Source organism: Lepidothrix coronata, unplaced genomic scaffold (assembly GCF_001604755.1).
Source record: "Lepidothrix coronata isolate B3197 unplaced genomic scaffold, Lepidothrix_coronata-1.0 Scaffold229, whole genome shotgun sequence".
Classification (NCBI taxonomy): Eukaryota; Metazoa; Chordata; class Aves; order Passeriformes; family Pipridae; genus Lepidothrix; species Lepidothrix coronata.
Genome location: NW_016690409.1, coordinates 723127 through 741608, shown reverse-complemented (window position 1 = coordinate 741608; position 18482 = coordinate 723127). Strand labels below are relative to the sequence as shown.

The 18482-nt window shown below is 47.1% G+C and overlaps 1 protein-coding gene across 6 annotated transcripts in view; it reads right to left on the bottom strand.

The window, feature by feature from the left end:
* The window catches only part of ATP6V0A1 (ATPase H+ transporting V0 subunit a1), a 25479-nt gene extending 7696 nt beyond the window's left edge, over positions 1 to 17783 (bottom strand). For 2 of the 6 annotated variants that reach the window (XM_017834138.1, XM_017834139.1), the window contains exons 1-18: positions 17740 to 17783; positions 17461 to 17603; positions 17227 to 17305; positions 16861 to 16958; positions 16179 to 16307; positions 11955 to 12058; positions 11049 to 11175; positions 9588 to 9670; positions 8883 to 8976; positions 7372 to 7584; positions 6572 to 6722; positions 6209 to 6348; positions 5315 to 5472; positions 4770 to 4860; positions 4356 to 4474; positions 3833 to 4049; positions 3151 to 3258; positions 151 to 258 (exon numbers count right to left, since the gene is read on the bottom strand). In XM_017834138.1, coding sequence (XP_017689627.1) covers positions 151 to 258; positions 3151 to 3258; positions 3833 to 4049; positions 4356 to 4474; positions 4770 to 4860; positions 5315 to 5472; positions 6209 to 6348; positions 6572 to 6722; positions 7372 to 7584; positions 8883 to 8976; positions 9588 to 9670; positions 11049 to 11175; positions 11955 to 12058; positions 16179 to 16307; positions 16861 to 16958; positions 17227 to 17305; positions 17461 to 17577 — 2136 coding nt within the window. In that variant the 5' untranslated portion in view covers positions 17578 to 17603; positions 17740 to 17783. Of the gene's footprint in view, positions 1 to 150; positions 259 to 2358; positions 2428 to 3150; positions 3259 to 3832; positions 4050 to 4355; positions 4475 to 4769; positions 4861 to 5314; positions 5473 to 6208; positions 6349 to 6571; positions 6723 to 7371; positions 7585 to 8882; positions 8977 to 9587; positions 9671 to 11048; positions 11176 to 11954; positions 12059 to 16178; positions 16308 to 16860; positions 16959 to 17226; positions 17306 to 17460; positions 17604 to 17739 lie in introns of all 6 variants that reach the window. The other 4 variants (XM_017834140.1, XM_017834141.1, XM_017834143.1 and 1 more) reach the window with 3 other exon arrangements.
* Positions 17784 to 18482: the final 699 nt, after the last annotated feature.

The following is an 18482-nucleotide window of genomic DNA, read 5'->3' as shown; positions in this document are numbered from 1 at the left end:
TAAGAGACAGTCAGTGAGAAAACTGCTATGAAAACACTTCACTGGGAATGTTGCTGTTTAAACAGCCTGGAAATGAGTAACTTCAGTCCCAGCGAGCTCATCCTGCTGCCGAGTGCAGTGCCCTGAGAGCGAGGATGCTCAGGTGCTTACCTCTTCCCCCTCCTCAGAATGGGTAGATAACTGGTCATGTTGAATGATCTCAGCATCCTCCTCCGTTGGGCCATTGCCCACCCGGATCCCACCAAAGTTGTGCGTGCCCTGACACATGCAGAAAAGAAAGAGCAAAGTGTTGTTTGGGTTTTAGTGCAAAACTGCAGGTTTCTCATGACTTCATGTGCAGCAGCAGCTCACAGAGGAAAACAAAATATTAAATATTAAGGCCCAGGTTAAGGCAGGTATTTCCCAGCTCGGATGGGAAAGGTGCTGATTCCTGCTGGGGCTGGGGAAAAAAAAAAAAGTCTGTCTGAATGAATCTTTGGCACATTTCTACTGTGTTACTGCAACCCTGAGGAAAATAAAGGCAAATCTCTCAGAGATCATTTGCTGGCTCTGATATGCAACAGCCCATGTCTTCCCCAGCATGGCTGGCCAAGCACTGACACACCACTGCTGGGTCCTGGAGCAGGTCACAGAGCAGAACACGCTGACACAAACACACACACACTCGCTCCCACCAGCCCCAGGCACACCAACATCACACAGGAAACCAGACCTTCCCTGCTTGGAAACTACCTTGTGCAAGCAGCTCTTTTTACAGACATTTGTTCTGACATTCAGCATCTGACCCTCAGCTGCACCTCCAGGACTCAAAGGGAAAAGAACAACCCGCAGACTGAGCTGAAACGTTGGAACCAGGAGCAGTTCCCACCTGACCCCTGTGAGTCTGATCCCCAGAGAAGGAAACTCCAACACCACAAATAGAAACAAACCCTGTGTCTAGCTTCAGCACTGTCCTGGGTCACCTGTGACATGGGATGTGACCAAGCTGACCCACCACACCCAGACTGCAGAAGTTCAGGGATGCCCATGCAGACCAAGGAGGCTGAGGGTCCTGTGACCTGACACTTGCACAGACCTGCAGAACAGCTGCTCAGAGTTCTTTTACCTCATTTGTTCTTATAAGCCTGCTTTTATTTTAGGCTGAACTACAAATTTGTCCAAAATGCCAGATGCGAATTAAAGATTTTGTCAGGTTTCTAAAAACAAATTTGGTAGGTGTTTATACTGTGAATAGAAATAAATTAAAAGAAACCCCCACATTTACAACTAAGACAATGCTTTTATTAGGATTTTCAGCATCTCTGAAACACCAGAAGTCACTGATGACTCATGTCAATATTCTATTTATGTATTTCCAGCCTGTGTGAATTTGCACTTCTGCAGCTTTTCCCTCGCACCTGACTCGTATCCATTCCCTGTAAACCATCCAACCTAAACACGGCTCCGACAACTCCAATTATTTACTTGATCCTTCTAAGCACACCTCACGCAAGACCTCCCCTTGCAGTTTCCTGATGGAGATGCACTTCATACGCTGGATGGATCATGCACAAAAGATCCATTTTCGTGCCTGACATTTCCGTGAGGAAACTAAAATGTCACGAGAGAAACAGCTAAACCGTCCCTTCCGGCACCTCTGGCACGTGGAGAGCCTGATGTGCTTCACACAGTCAGTGAGATTCACACTTTCTAGTCAGCCAGGCAGCATTCACAACTAAAACCAAGCTGAAATAGGCAGCACTGGGGACCAAGTTCTGGGGGCTGCCACAATCCTCACCAGAAAGCTCCGGCAGGAAAGGGTCGTCTCTAGGCTTAGACACATAAGTTGAAACAACTGCCACTGAGAGGCTTGTTTGTACACAACCATTTCATAACAGTTTCAGGTCAAACTGTGTACAAGGCAGAGGTGTCACAAATCCAGTGACTACTGACAGAGAGTTGCTGGAGGCCATCACATCACCGTGTGTTTGGGAACATGTAATGCAAATAGAAATGCTGCCCTGAGAAGAATCCTAATCTATCTTAAACAAATATGCAAGAAAAGGAAAAAAAGGGGAACTTAACCTGGGGGGATGTGGTAGCAGGAATTCCCGTGCTGCTCTGCATGTTGGATTCAAGCAGCACTCCTGCAAGGAAGTGTTTCTGTGCACACACAACTATCATCCTCCAGCCTGGGTGTTCATCCAGAATGTATCAATTTGGCTGAACTTTGCTCTTTCCAAGAGAAAGTGTTTTTCACCCTAAAGGTGCACTTGTCATTCCCTTACGATACTCAGATACATTCCATGCTCCCTTGATAATCAGACAGAAAGCCAACTCCCATCTGTAATGCATCAGGCGAGTTTGAAGAGCACTCACTGTTGCAGCCGCTGCTGCCTCGAGCGCCTGCGCGTTCGTGCTGCCCTGGGCCTCCTCGGGCTGCCCTTCCTGGGGGTGGATGGAAGAAGAGAGAGGGAGGAGGAAGAAAACAAAAAGAGAAAGGGAGACGAATGGAGGGGACATGGGAGGATGAAAGATGGTCAGAGAAGGGAGAGGGAGTGTCCGTAACTGAACTGATCTTTGACTCGCTGCACATCCTCACAGCTCGGCACGACATGCAGGGAGAACCCACACGAGCGCCACACTCCTGCATCTCACACACAGGTACTTCACAGTGCAGCTGGAAACCTACAGAGCACGCCAGCAGACCACCTCTCACGTGACTGTGGAAGTCTGTTTTTCCTTTTAATTGTTATTGTTTACCATCCAAACTGCTTTAACGAAGATAGCTGAGAAGTCTGCGAACCAAGCCCATCTCTGTTTCTCATCAATGGGAAACTGCCAGCCTAGCCCAGGCACAGAAGTGCATCCAGCAGCCACTGAGATTGTTCCTAAACCAGCTGCTGAAGCCCAAGCCAGAGACACTGTTCTGATCACTACCAACATAAAGGGGTTTTAAAAGCAGGTTTGATGCTGGATCCAGATCTGGGAAGCAGGCAGGCAACACTCTGTCTCCACTAACACCTACCTCCCTGTATGCCCAGGAATATGCAAAAACACTTTACAAGTCTCAATGCAGTGTGAACCCATGTATCCAAGCTCGAGATGGAAAACACAGCTTTTAAACCAAAATTAGTTTTCATGTGGAAAATATAAGGGGGAGTCACCCACCAAGTGTTTTCTCCTTAAATACTGCTGGCGAAGGACCAGGGGTTTGGCTACCAGCATCCACGGCACACACAGCAATGCCACGACCACGAGGAAGCACTGGAGCCCCTTCTGCAAAAGAAACAAGTCTCAGGTGATTCAATGGCAGCCACTGCTCAAACACACACAGAACCCAGCGAGCACGGCTGAATTCCCAGCATGTGGATGCTGCACTACGTCTCTCTTCTGGGAACAGCAAGACGAGCTGTACTTAAGGCCTACAGCTGCCCCCACTGACTGAATACAGCATTCAATGCTGAGACTGGGTTAGATTAGGGAAAAATCCAAAAGATCCTGCAGTGAATGAGAATTTGACAGATGTCTGATAGTGCTAGAAGGAAACAGTGTTTGTGTCTGAGCTAAGCTGAGGCACTACATTGCAGAGACTGGGCAATACTCCTAATTGCATTCCACTATTAATCAGGATCTAAATGTTCTGGAGCCACAGCTGACATGCTCAGACTGATCTAAATTCCTGGTATAAGGATTATTCCTTCCTTCTTCAACTTCACGTATTATCAGCCTTCAGAAACCCTCTGTCCCAGAGGAAAAATGTTTCACACTTCATTTCACAATTATCAGGAGGTCAATGAAATGCTCCAATATCACAAAGCATCTCTGATCCTGTTTTAGCAAGAGCACGCACCTGCCCACTATAAAGCATCTTATTACTGGTATCCTCATAGGAGAACAGAAACATGTTGATAAAGTGTATTAAGAGGCTCGGTGCTTCCTTCGATGTGTGAGCATCATAGGCTGTCCACTTGTAAAAGATGAGAATAACAAGGTATCCGAAGAGGGAGGACATGAAAATCATTTCTGGGATAAATCCAAGGTATATGTTCAGTGGCTTCTTAAAATAGCTACAGGGAAAAAAAAAAAAAAAGAGAGTTTAATATTACATTTCGTTAGAATTAGGGTAAAAGCTTTTAGTGAGAGCATGAAGAGTGTCTTTGGAACGACAATGCAGGGACTCAGCAGCTCAACAACAGCTGGGCCAGAGCACAGGAACTGCCTCACACACACACAGTTCCACACACAGCCAGAAACAACTGCACTGCACCTTCCAGCAGGAGGTGAGGGCTGACAGGCTCCAGCATCTTAAACCAACACACATGACACCCAAAGACGTTCCCCTCACCATGAGAAAAACAGAGCAAAGCACTTACATGTGGTTGAGGAGACTCAAAGCGACACCAAAGAGCATCTGGAAAATGCCAAGAATCACAGACATCTTCATCTTAAAGGAATTGAGGAAGGCCAGCTTATTGCTGGCAATATTCCAGATCTGTGAAAAACAACACCCAGTCAGGCAAACACTGGGGAAAGGAAAACAGGAGAAGAAAAATGCTCCCTTTAAGCTAAACAGTATGAATCAGCCAGGAAATGTCAGGCTGAAAGAGCAGGTTTTTAAAGCTGTGTTTGTCCCACAGATATCTTTTGGGGAAATGAGCAGACAAGGTTTTCTGCTGGGAAAAGTCTCACAGTGACTGAGCCCACCATTGAGCAGGAATCAAACCTGTTTTGATGGGAGCTCAAAGCTGCAGGAAAGAGGTGGCTGTAGAGGAAGGATGAGCTCTTACCGGGTCAATGCCAAAGGGGTAGGGCCCACCAAACACTCCCTGGATAGCAGGATCCAGCTGCAGCAGGGGGGTGGTCTCCAGCAAGGCATCTCTGTTTGGGAATAACATTACACAAACATTAACACAAGCAATGCCATCCTCTTTGTGTAAAAACTAACAACACTCTTCCCTTGTGAGAGCAAGGACTAGCTCAAATTGAGAGAACTTTAAGGTTCCTATGTGGTCCTAGAGATTTTCCCAAATCAATAAAAAACCTGTTTCTCCACCTTTTACTCAGTATCACTAAGAAGACAGGTGCAGGGGACAGGAATCTTGCAATGTCTATGAGGAGGAAGGTGAGAAACTGCATCTTTAAAAATTTGCTGGGGGGAAATAAAAACTGTTTTGAAACTTGGTAGATATCGTCCCATTCACAGCCCTCTTCCAATTCTATGTGAGACCGAGTTCAGAAGTTTTTGTTTTCCTGAAGTGGGAGGACAATGGGGAAGGACAAGTCACTTGCTTCTCACTGTCTGTCTTTATGTAGTTTCCAAAGGTTTACTCACGACCAGTTGCCTTTAGTGAACATTGGCCGGACGCTCCACGAGGAACCGAACATGTTGAGGGACTTGGAGAAGCAGTCGTTGTAGATGAGGCCTGTGTATGTGGAGAACAGCCCCATCAGCAGGATGATGTACCGACCACTGAACACCATGTTGAACATCTAGTGTGAAAACACAAAAGGAACAAGGAAGGTCCATGAGAACACAGAAGGTCCCTCCTAAAGACAAACCAGGGAACTCAGTCTGTTGTAGGACAAACATCAGCTGTATGGACTGAGAGCCCAAAGTCTCTATTTCCCCTTGGCAGGGATTAAAGGGAGCAAGAGGGAGCATGGCAGCACAGAATCTGATAACCAGGATAAACGGGTGGTGTGGCTGTCCACAGGGAACCTGGGATTAGCTGGAGAGGATAAACTGCACTGCACAGCCTGATGCAACCCCCAGCTGGCAGCGTGAGTTTGCAACCAGGCAGCACAGACCCTGTCAGCCTCCTCCATGCTCTGCCAGTGTATCTCTGGCTCAGCTCCTGTCAGCCCTGAGCAAGCAAATCCCACCCTGAGCAGCAAATAGGAAGAATTGAGGAGATAGGATATGTACATACAGAAATTGGGGTGATTTGTTTACACCAGCTTATCTACTACTTGATAATTTTCTGCAGACAACAGAAAGGAATAATTTCCTATAAATATCTGAAAGAAAAAACAAAGCAACTCAATACTATTATGAAACTACACTATTCAAGTCCATGCTCCTCAGGCTTCCCAGCCTATTCACGTGTTTCACAAATTCCAAAGGAGGAATAATGCACATTGTCAACTCCAGGGGAAATGGATGGGAGTAAACCAAGCAGCAACTCCTTGTCTGAAATGCAAATCTCAGCATGATCTGCCACTTCACCTCATTGTCACTCTTCTGGGACAGAATCCGGCTTTCCCTCACCACCATCCAGACAGCAATCAGAGTCATCAGGATTCCGTGGCCAAAATCCCCAAACATCACAGCAAACAGGAATGGGAAGGTGATGATGGTATAGGGTGCTGTAAGGGAAGAGAGATGACAGTCCCAGGGCACTGTCTGTGAGTCAGCCCAGATTCACCATGGTATAATTCAGGCAATTTAGCAATAAAATTCCACAGCTTCCCCTCTGCTTCTGAAAGCTGTTGAGTATTAGAAATTCCCACACGGGTCAGACAATACAGAGAAACATCATTACTAAAAAACTGAGGTGGATGTCTTGGACTGTTCCAAGTCCGAATTTACCTGGATTTATTTCCCGATATGTCCCAATGCCGTAAGCATCAACAATGTTTTGAAAGCCAGAAGTAAACTTATTTGTTTTGTTGTAGGTGGGTGGGGTCTGGTTAGTTTGCATCCTGTTTAAAATAGACGGGACGGTGGATCCGCTGTGCTCCTGTTTGAAAAAAGCCAAAGGGAAGATCAGTAAACCCACCCTTGGAGCACTGGAGGACAGTCTGACATGGCTCTCCTGCTGGCATTTGGAAAACTGCAAGCTTGCACGCTTGCAGTGTGCTTGCACAATGAGACACTGGAGCAGCTGAGGAAGGCTGCCAGGATTCCACTGCTCTCCACTTTGTGTGGCAGGCGGAGAACCACTTGGAGTAAGGGTGAACGTTCTCTGCGTACGACAGACAAGAAAACTCATGAAAGAGTTTGCTTGTTTTTTTAAAACAGCAAGTGAAAGGACTTCAAGACACTCAACTCTCTTGTCTATCTGAGCAGAGGGTGAGCTTGACAACATCCTGGAGAGCTCCTGTATCCAGACATCAAGACTACAGAGCACAGCCACGATAACTAAATGGACCAAAGGACTCACACACTGGAAAGTCCTCACCAGTCCAGCATTCTCCTGAACTTAAACCTTTACACAACATATTTGTTACATTTATGTATAAATCATGATTCCTGCATATTAAATAAACTGTCCTCTGGGAGGGCTGATTCCAGCAGCCCAAGGGGATGGTTTTCAGAGGCTCACAATTTGGAAAAACCAATGAATCCATGCAGTGCTGCCACAGTTGACGGGCACAGCAGCTACTCACAGTGCCCCTCCTGAGAGCAAACTGGATGGAATCGAGGTCAGCAACGGGACACCAGACTTCAGCAATCAAGCACTTCTGTGTCACGTCGATGTTGCACAGGTTCAGGGTGTGGTAAATCGCCTTCATCTTCCGCACTTTGATGAACCAGACACGGATGTTTTTAGCAGCTGCCTGCAAAACCCTCTGGCGATGATCCTCTGTTTGGTTCAGCACCTTTCAGAGATGCAGGAAAAAGGTGAGGCCAGGTGCACAAACTAGACAAGCCTTACCCACAGAGGGTGAACCACGAGCCCGCTCCCCTACCCCACACACAGGCTGCCCCATGCCTGAAGTCCATGCTGTAATCCCCATGTTAATTAGTTCTGCTAAAGGGCCTAAACACTTTTTCCAGGGATGCTTTCTGATTACTTTCCTCCTCCAGCCCCAAGGTCAGTGGTTGTTTCAAACAATGGACTATGCCAAGGTCACAGGGAAAAATTATACCTCCACCCAGGTTAAAAGAGCAGAGAAGAGCTCTGCAAGTGAGGGGTTTGCTGTTTTGCAAAAACACACAAATTACCCTGAAAAACTTGTTTACTGAAGGGAAAAGGAGAAAGTGCTTCCTACTGAGGCTGTTTTTCAACTGGAACATATCGAACTCAGGCCAAGTCAGATTTCCAGAGTGGAAAGTCTTAGACTGTAGGGAAAGTGAGGACACAGAGCACATGCAGCTTTGAATCCTCCCAGTTACATTGGTTCTGAGTTCTTGTCTACTTTCAAATTGCTGAACAGCCGTGCTACACAACTCCCACCTTGAGACAGTTTCTGTATCAAATAAGCAGGCCAAATTCAACTCTTTTTCCTTTTAATTTCTAACATAGTCTTAATTTTTGCCTCAAATCCCTTAAATCCTTCTGCATTATTACATACTGCCTTTCTTCCTTGAAGCAAGCACCAGGTATTTTCAGAACTGGCACCCAGGAGATCTGGGTGCTGGTTACTTTTTACCAACACTCAGGCTGCTGCACAAGAGATTAGTTGTAAAGCAGAAGCTCTTCAGGACAGCACAACGTGAAAATATGAAGACAGGCAGAAAAAAGAAGAGCTAAGTTAATGTTAGCATTGTTATCTCAGCTTGGAAAAACGTTTAAATGTTTTCAAAGTACTTGCAGATGAAACAGACAATTACACAACATGCTCTCAGAGCCTTAGCACACAGGATCTCCTCACACACACATGTTCCTCTTTGCTCCCTGGTATGGAGTTCCCTGTACTAACTTGTATACCATGAACTGCTCAGCCCTACAGAAAGATCAAACCACCCCCTTCCAAACCCTGACACAGAAACAATAGAGCAGTCTCCAAACATCTCTCTTGCACTGCTGAGCTGCTGCTCTCAAGCCACCTGGAGCTGAAAACAAGGTCATGTAATAGGGTCAAAATTCCTCCTGTTTTAATAGGATGCAGAGAAGTTTTCAACTATATCACCAAATAAAAGAAGAAAGAAAGGGCATTGACCCCAGTTATTTTACCATCTGAAGATCATCAATTCTGGTATTGACACCAGAAGCCATTTCCTTACGCTCCTGGGGTGTTTCTGGGCATGGATAGAGGGAGGCCCGGAACCTGGAAGACAGGGAAGCACTTCAGTGACAGAGATGGAAATAAGATCAACTGGTCAGGGCTGAGCCTGAGCTCAGAAATAAAGCCAGAAGCACCTTAAGAGAAGTTTCTGATCAGCAGAGACTGCCAAGCAGAGCTCCAGGCTCTAAATCACTGGAGTGCATAAGTTTGCTTTAGGTCAAAACAGAAGCTGTGCTAAAGAAAACGGAAGTGAGAGAGAATCCTCTGTTCCCTGTGCTCCCAGTGTCTCAGGGCACAGTCACGAGGCTGGCCAGCCAGTGCAGGGGAATGCTGTCTAGCAGCAGCTGCTGCAAGAAGCATTCACTGTTGTCTCCCCTGTGAGAACATCCCACTGATATCCCACCAGGTCTGTCCCAGAGTTCAATACTCCCTTCCTTTTGGCATTCCCTAGCACAGCAGTTGTATACTTTTGAGCATTACAGGTTGTGGAGTGGCAAGTTTGACTGTAAAATATGTTTCAGTTACTTATGGCACATTTCATTTGCTGTCAAAATATGTGCTCCTGCAGCCACTGTGAAATAAGGAGTTGAGAAATATCAAGTCATGTCAATGTTAAAATAATTGAGAGCTGCCCAGCTGTCGGACTTTCATACCCTTCACAGATCTTCTTGACTCTGTTCTTCAGCTGGTCACCTTGGAAGAAGATGATAAACACAGACTTGTGCACATAATCCCCCTAGAACAGAGGAAAGAATTGTAGAAATTAGCATGACAGCTAATTGCCAGAGCTCTCCTTTTCCTTCCACTGAGTCTGTACATCAGAGCTCAGATGTGCACAGTGGGTCAAGAATGTACCTGAGTAACACTGAAACAGTCACAAGGAGAGCGATTTTCTCAGCCTGTGTACAGAATACCTGCATTATATTTGTGTTTACTGAAGCAAAATGTCCCAGATTATCCATTATCGATTCTATGCAATACAATAAAAGGGAAAACCTGGGAAGATCTCCAAAAACAATGGAGATGCAGTGAAATATTTATCTGCACTTAGTGCAGTCAGCTCATCTACAGAATCAAGCCAAAAGCTACAGAGTGAATGAAGATAAGATGAAGGGGAGTTTAACCACTCCCTTCCCAGGGAGGCCGGCGGCACATTCCTTGCACAGCTGTGTCCGTGGGGGCAGCCAGGGCCCCTTTCCTGCATTTGTTGACAAGTTATTGTTCTACCTTACTTAGGAAATTTTAACATAATGTTTCAGGAATAATTACATTAGGTGTAACCTCAATTTAAGGAAGTTCTGCACAATAAGAACAAAGTCTCTCCGAGCAGACAGATGATTCCACAGGTCAGCTACCAGTGGTCGGAGGGACAAGGGAACACATCAGTCTTTTGTGAGAAAGAGAGGTGTTACTGAACTTCACCTCCTGGGTCTGTGTTCCAGGGCAGCTCCCATGCAGACCCCACACAACCTTTATTGGGTAAGAGCAAGGGTTCCCCAAGTTTGGGAAGTGCCCACTGGTTTGAGTGCAGAGGACACTGGATGTAAACCAGGCCCAATCACAATGTTTACTTTTCTATCTTTACTAAATTTATAGATATAAATTTTATAATTATATAATATATAATTATAATTTTATATCATTTACTAAATTATTTCTATTTTTACTAAAGCCAACAGTTCTCAGGCAGATGTTTAAATTATCGAGTAGCAAATTAAGAAAAAAGGAAAAGTCCAAGTTCAGAGTAAATGAGCTTCAGATCTGATACACTGCCTGTGTCCCAAAGAGCCTCTTCCAAGGAGGATCACCAGTCATACAGAACTGTGTACACACAGGAGCTGCACTTGTAGTTTGGGCCAGAGAAGTCACTAGGACCTGCTGCAGTCCATGTTTTGAGTTGTTTTCCCCTTTTCAACAGCACTGCCCATCCAGCCTGCTATTTTTGTTTCACTAAAAAGGGAAAACATTTGTCGCTGAAGCTCAGAGGCTGCAGGGAAGGGACGTGACCCAAACGTTTGCTGCAGGGAGCTCAGAGGGACACAGGCTTCCATCTACAGACCCACAGCTGTTACACATCTGAGGCTTCTGCTGCTGCACCCGACGGTCCCTGTTACCGTGACGGGATCCTCCAGCGGGTTCTCGATCTCGGCCTGGCGCAGGAACACGTTCCCGCGGCACACGCGCCACAACATGCGCTCGAACGTGGGGATGCGCTCGCGGTTGATCACGCCAGCCACGAACCTGCCAGGGGACAGCACAGACGTGAGGGGCTGCACCCAAACCCGCCCCAGAGCCTCACACCCAGCACACCACGGCAACTGGGGGGTCAGCATCGCATTGGAGAGCTACAAAAAGCTTGTTTTAACACTAGTTCTTTAAGCAAACCGGAAGGTCCTCTAAAAATACGGAGGTAACACACAACAAACCAACTGCACAGGCAGTGGGTTTTTTTGTAAAAATAAACCACTGCTTATAGAAGAAACAAATGCATTTAGATATACAGTTTCTAGGCTCCATTTCCCAGGGGTTCTGGTACATCGGCTGCAAGGGTTAGAGCAGCCACGGCTGCCAGTGATTGTGCCCTGGGCTCATGCTTCAGACCTCACCAGCCCAAACACCCACATCCAGACAAAGAATTACACACACACAAGGAAGCCTGGAAGCAGCTGATAAAGAGGATATAGAACTATGCACTTATTTCAGAGCATTATGTGCTCGTGGTAGTTACAGCTTTCAACAAAGCTGTGAGAGTTCAGGAGGTCTCAAAAACAACCAGACAGATTTACATGGAACAAACTGGGATAATTTGCTGGTGCAGAGAAACATGTGAAGCACAATCACGAACTGGGAAGTTAATGTAGGCAGGACAAGAGCAGAGAGCAACAGCTGGTTTTAGATCAGTTTTCATCTGCCTGGGGTGGAAAGTTCCACAGCTGTGATCAAATCATTGCTGATTCCACAGGCTCATAATCCCCAATCCAACAACCCCAATGCCAGGTCATAGCCCAAACTGCCATTACCCAAGTCGGAGTGGGGCACCTCTTCCCATCTCACTCGGCTCCAGCAGTGAAGAGGATTCTTCCAACAGGTCTGGATCCGCCATCTGCTGATGATGCAATTCAGCCTGAATTCACAAATCAATTAATATCTAATGAAACCAGTTAGTGGCATGCAGGGAATGAGGAGCCAGGAGACAGTTGGGGGAGACAAAGAAAGAAAAGAAGGAAGAAAAGAAAGAACAAACATAAGACCGCAAAAAGAGGAACGGGATGACAGAAAAGACAGCAAGAATTACACATGGAAGGAGAAAAACAAGAGGAAAAGTGAAATGGCTCAGCAGGGCTTCCATACAAGAAAGGTTTGAGGATTGTTGCAACAAAGGGGTTGGGGGATTTATAAGTCTGAAGAAAGGCAGAATTAAAAAAAAATTTCAAGTTTTAAGTACAAGTGATGTTCCCAAGAACCATTTTTAATGGCACAAACCAGAGAAACACACTTGACTTTCATATTTCCCCAGATATTAAATTAATTTATCCTTATTCACCGTATGTCTCACAACCAGACACACCAGATGGGTTGCTTAGGGCAGGCTGGTGATGAGGCTCTTGGACAGCCAGGCATTAAAACAGGACAGTTTTACACCGTCCCTCATTGCAACTCATTTGCATGCTAAAATTCTTAGGAATACAGCTTGTAAGTGTCAGCAATTCAGGTCAAGGACGCTCAAATCACATCACTCTTAATGCACCGTCTTCACACTTGTTCAACCCCACCTCACACTTAGTTTTACCTCTGCAGCTTACATAATGAAATGCCAAAAATTACAGTTCCTGAGCACGACCAGAGGGCCCAAGTCTACCCTCTGGGGTACACAGGAGGTCTTCCCCATAGGGCCATCAAGGGAAGTTGCTGAAACACAGTGGAAGACCCAAGGCCACGCCAGATGCACACACACAGTGCAGCCTTGCAAAAGTGCAGTGACTCAGCCCCAGCTTCTCTATTTGGGCCACAGTTGCGTCAGAGTTTTAGTGAAAACGTCTCCAACACTTTACTTGTTTGGTAAATAAAAGTGTTTGTCATATACAAGAGTTTTTGCAAGGCTGACACCCAATGCAGCTCAATTGCTTGTACAAACACTAGCTGCAGCTTACCCACATCACACAAGGGAGGGAGCCCTTCATTCAGCTTGGAAAGGCAACACAAGGAACTCCTGGTCCTTTCAACTTTAAGGCAACTTGTTGCAACACCAAAAACTGAATGAAAATTTTGCTTCATAGAGGACACAACCAAAATAAGAAAGTTTGGTACCCCAAAAAGAAACACACAGACCAAACATCCTGGTGATTGTTTGACATCTCAATTTCAGGACACTGAAGAACAGTAAGTTACAATTTTAAGAGGCTTGTATTGTATTTACACTCATCAAGACACTGTCTGATAATTTTTTGTGAAGTGTACTACGTTTTAGCAGGTGAAACATGAAAAAGGAAGGCCAGCACACATGACAACTTTGGATCTGCCCCACCTGAGAGAATTTGTTATAAATTTTTAACATTACCTTGGTCCCTCTGGGCTATGTGTCCTATATTCAGGACAAGTCCTGCTTAGAGGGGATGGAATTACAAAACAAAACAGTTTAGAATAAATGTAGGTTAGACCAGTTTTACTAAAATATTGAGACTATGTGCAAATGGAAGAACTATCCAGCTCCAACGTGGGAAAACAAAGTTCTGGGAAATTTACTTTGAATACGAGTTTTTGCCAGCACCAAATAAAATGTCAAAGTTATTGCGGAGTGCTTTAACTACATCAGGTCATTCAGGATTGGAACTCCCCTACATTTCCATGCCAGTAATCAAGAAGCAGAGCTTTCCCTATTGAACATTTTTAAATTGCTTATTGTTCCCCTGATCAGTACCCAGATCAGCACCCTGAATCTCAAAAGTGGTTCATTTTCCCCATTTCTTGATTCCAGTCCTGCCCCGTAACAGCTCTGGATGCCCAACACAACCCAATACAATTCAAGCCCCTTCCAGGTCACAAAGAACAAAAATCAGTGTTCACAAGAACTTAAAAGGATTCATGTCACCATCTAACAATTAACCCAGAGCCAGACAGAAGTGACAGATGCAAAGCAGATAGAGAAAAGCAGATGGCAGAAGAGTTAGAGGGAGGAGGAGGGGACTGCATGCCATTAACCGTTACTTTTCCAGTCTTCTTTTACGCTCACACTCAAGGAAAAGCCCTCAGAGAAATCTCTCCAGCTCATACTGTTCTTCATAAGCAAAGACAAGAAGACTGAGAAAAGGAGCATAATCATCAACATGGTGTGTTGGAACAAGAAATGGCTTCTTGGGCTGGAATGGTCACAGGAAGAACAGGGGAACATTTTGCCACCCACCCTCCCCCTGTGCTCAAACTCCGGAGAGGGAACACCAAGCATGGAGGAATTTGGAGAGCCAGCCATTTCTTGTGCAACTCATTACTATGAATAACACAATCTTAATTACCACTCATTGAAGTCTTCAAGTGTTGAAGGTGCTGAGCAATGGCAGTCTGGGGAAAGGGAGCATGGGCCACTCTGGGATGGTGAGCAGAAGCACCAGGCACACGCCCTGGGCTGCTCAGGGCTCTCACTTGCCTGTTTGCTGAGCACAGTGTGAACTGAGACAGGTTTAAACTGTCCACACTTATGTTCTACTGAACATCACCCATGAGATGTTCAGCTTGCTTTTACATAGAGCAGCACATGTTATTTGGTATATTTTATTACTAGAGAAAACCTTATCAAAGAGGAGCAGAACATATCTAAGCTCTCTGTGGCCGGTTCATGTAAGGTTGCCATGAGCTCCCTTCTGCGGGTGACCTGACATGGACTGTTTAGAAAATTGATTTTCATCTTTAAACTTAGTATGATCAACCTGCACTTGAAGAAAAGCAGTGGGCAGCTCTCACCAGAGAGGACAGTAATTAACAAGGTCAGGTTGGATGGGGCTTGGAGCAACCTGGTCTAGTGGAAGGTGTCTCTGCCCATGGCAGGGGGTGGAAGGGAAGGAGGTCTAAGGTTCCTCCCAATCCTTACTAGTTTGGGATTTATTCTTGATATAAAAGTGCTCAGGACCAGCTGTACCTGATTTTACTTAATACTCAGAACAGGCAGTAGCACCTTAACACAGCAAAGTAATAGATTATCAGGGTAATACAAGTGTCCCTTGGACAAACAGGAAGTGAACATTCAACACTCGAAGACGACGGTTTTTTTGCACTGAAATCAACCCCACGACCCATCAACCCTCACACCAGCAGCAGTATCTGTGTCAGCAGTGACTACGACTGGTGGTGGCACAGGACCAACCTCGGTGCCTGAACAGGCAGCATCTTGTGCCAAAATACCAAGAAACAAACCGTTAGATCAATGGCCTGAAGCGTGCAGGAGCCCAGCTCCGCTCGACAACGGCCCTCGTAAACACCAGGAGCCACTTCTGTCAAGAACTCTTTGATCAAACCCTGGAATCAGAGGAAACAGGACAACTACTCGGCAAAAATATGTCCTGAAAAACACACAGGAGCTCTCTGGGAAGACTGCCTAGACAAGGGTTGTGTCTTCTCCCAAGCAGGATTTATGTCCGTGCCATGAATGACATTGGAGAAGCTCCTCTCAGATCCAGTGAAAGCTGCCAGTTCCTGGCCCAGCTGATAATTAACAAAATGTCAAAGACTCTATATGGCAGCTTTGCTCCGGAACTGACCTCTGAAACCTTCAGGGTTTGATCAAAGGCTCAATCAATTAATTAATCTATTACTTCAGAGGACTTTAAATTATGACCCTGATTAGTCTCCACATAACAGTTCAAAGGCTGAAGACAAATTCAGCTTGATTTTAACTCCTCTGCATGTGCACCAAAGAGACTCCAACCCACTTGGGACAGTATGCACTGTAGCACCAAACTTCGGGGCTGTTGATGTGCTTTAAAAAATGCTCATGTCTTAACTATTTTACACAATTTTTAAACAAATCATTGCTTAACTAGAACAAACCCAAACCAGCATTGTAGGAGGTAAATCATGGGTAGCTGTGTGTTCTGCATGAAAAACGGAAAACAATTTGAGAAGCTTTCTTAAACAAAGCATAAAATGATGCTGCTACCCAAAACAGCAACTGAAATATATCTGAGAATAAAAATGGTAATTTCTAGAAGAAGAACCAGCTCCCCAAGTGTTAACCCCCCCCCCGGTATTCTGACCTCATCAAAAAACTGCTGAGTTTTACGCAGTATAAATTTTAATTCTGTCAGCTCCAAGAAGTTTTTCTTCAGAGCCTCCTGGTTGGTGTTGATTTCTTTAAGCTCGTTTTCAATTTTCTCAAAGTTTGCCTGCAAGACGTGAAAAGAGAAGGAAAAGGGGTTTAAAGCAATTTGATAAATAAGTGCTGTTCAGTCTAGCATTGAACACGGAAGCAGATGAGATACTTCACATCCCCACCTAATTTCTATGGAATTACAGGTGTGTCTCCACAGTGTTGTGGCACAGATCCAGATTTGCCACATTCTTTTCAGGCAATTGCAGACTTCTCACACTCAGCCCAGTCCTTTATGGACTGGATTGATGCAGTTTCTTCAAATCATTAAAACCCTAATAAACTTTATGACCCACCACCATAAATCATGTAGTTCCAGCAGGTTTTGGCTCATTTCGACAGTGAAATTCCTATGAAGTGCTTTCACTTCTGCTTGGATAAACACAGAAGCAGCAGAGTGTTGTGAGTCACACCCAGCCCATGTGAGGTGGCAGAGCCACATCCAGGGCCAGCTGGGGACTGAGCCAATGCCCCTCTGCTGCTGAGCTCTGCAGGCATCGACCCATAAGGACAATTTTCCCTGTTTCCATTCTGAGTGAAACACTAGTTGAGTCTTAACACATCATTACCTCCAGGTCAATCATGTCACGTGGAAAAGGCACCTCTGGGTTTTCACCAGTGTCCATGATAGGAATATTAGCTTTTTTAATCTCCTTCTCCACAAACCCTGGGGAGACAGCATTTGACAGTGTTAACCACAGACAGTCCAGTGTCACCCCAACCTGCACCTGGCCCCATCAGCAGCTGAGAGTCCTTTCACCTCCTATTCCAAGACTGTCTGACTTGGTCAGAGTTACCTTTCCAGGAGGTGAATCGCGTGCCCTCACCCCTCTCTGCTCTGTTCCTAACGCTGCTCTGCAGCTTCTGCATGCCTTGATTGGCTTATCAGCAAAAACTGCAGACTCAGAGCCCCATCAGCCCCGGGGGGAACGTACGGAGCTTGCGGTCCATCTCCTCACACCTCCGGACCTCATTGACGAATTTTCGGTGGAACACGTTCACATCAGGGTTCAGCTGCGGGGAGAGACGCGGGGTCAGCGTCCCCCCCGCCGCCCGGGGGGGTTCTGCGCTGCGGACACGGGGGCGGGGGCGGGTGGGACTCCCGATCCCGCGGGGCTCCCGGGGGGTCCCGATCCCCCCCGTCCGCCCGGGTCCGCGGGGACACTCACGTCGCGGAACTGGACTTTGCCCAGCTCGCCCAGCTCGCTGACACAGCAGTACGCGGCCTCGGACTGCAGGAACAGCTGGGCCAGGGTCATCTCCTCGCTGCGGAACAGCTCCCCCATGGCGGCACCGCTCCCGCCGCGGCCTCTGCGGACAACGGCCGTGAGAACCGGGCCGGGGGCATAGACCGGGGCCTCCCCGCCGACCCGTCACGGCCCGGCGGTCCCCAAACCGCCCCTTCCCGTTCCCGTTCCCCGCTCCCGCCCCCCGTTCCCGGTACCCGCCGCCGCCGCCGCTCCCGCTGCCCCGCGCCGGGACCCGCCCGTGACGTCACCACCTGCGCGCCGCGGCGTCACGCGCACGTCTCCTGGCGACGGCGCGCGGGGGGGACCCGCCCCGGAAGTGACGAATGAGGGGCGGGAGGGGGCGGGTTCGGGCTACAACAGCGGTGACGTCAGTATCTTATTATGTGACGTCATATGTGATATAGTGGCGTCCCGTGTCTATCGGTGACGCCACCGGGAGCGCGCACGAGGCCGCGGCCTGGCCTCTCCTCTCTCCCTCCGCGAGGCCCCGGGAGAGGCCCCGGGCAGGGACAGCGAGGGCAAGGAGCAGCCCCAGGGCCCTCTGGGGTATACGGGGAGCAGCTGGGGCTGCTCTGCTGGAACATATCGACCCCGAGCAGAGGCTCCAGAGCTCAGGCTGCAGATTCCCGCCTGTTGGCTGCTCCTGGCATGTCTCTGTGGCAGAAGAGGGCTGAAGTGGGGTTAATCCAAACATAAGAAATGACTGCCAGTGCCCCAGCCCAGGGTGATCACTGTGGGCACGGGGGGCACCGTGAGGGGCACTTCTTGCTGAGCCCCAGAAACAGAAGTAAATCCCTGCCCTGTCACTTTATCTAGTTCTATCCAGACTGACCTATTCGGGCAGATTTTTAATTATTCCCAAATGGAGACCCAAAGGCACAGAGATATGCTGGAATCACACGTGGATGGCAGGCCCAGGAGGAGCTGTGCTCCACAGGCAC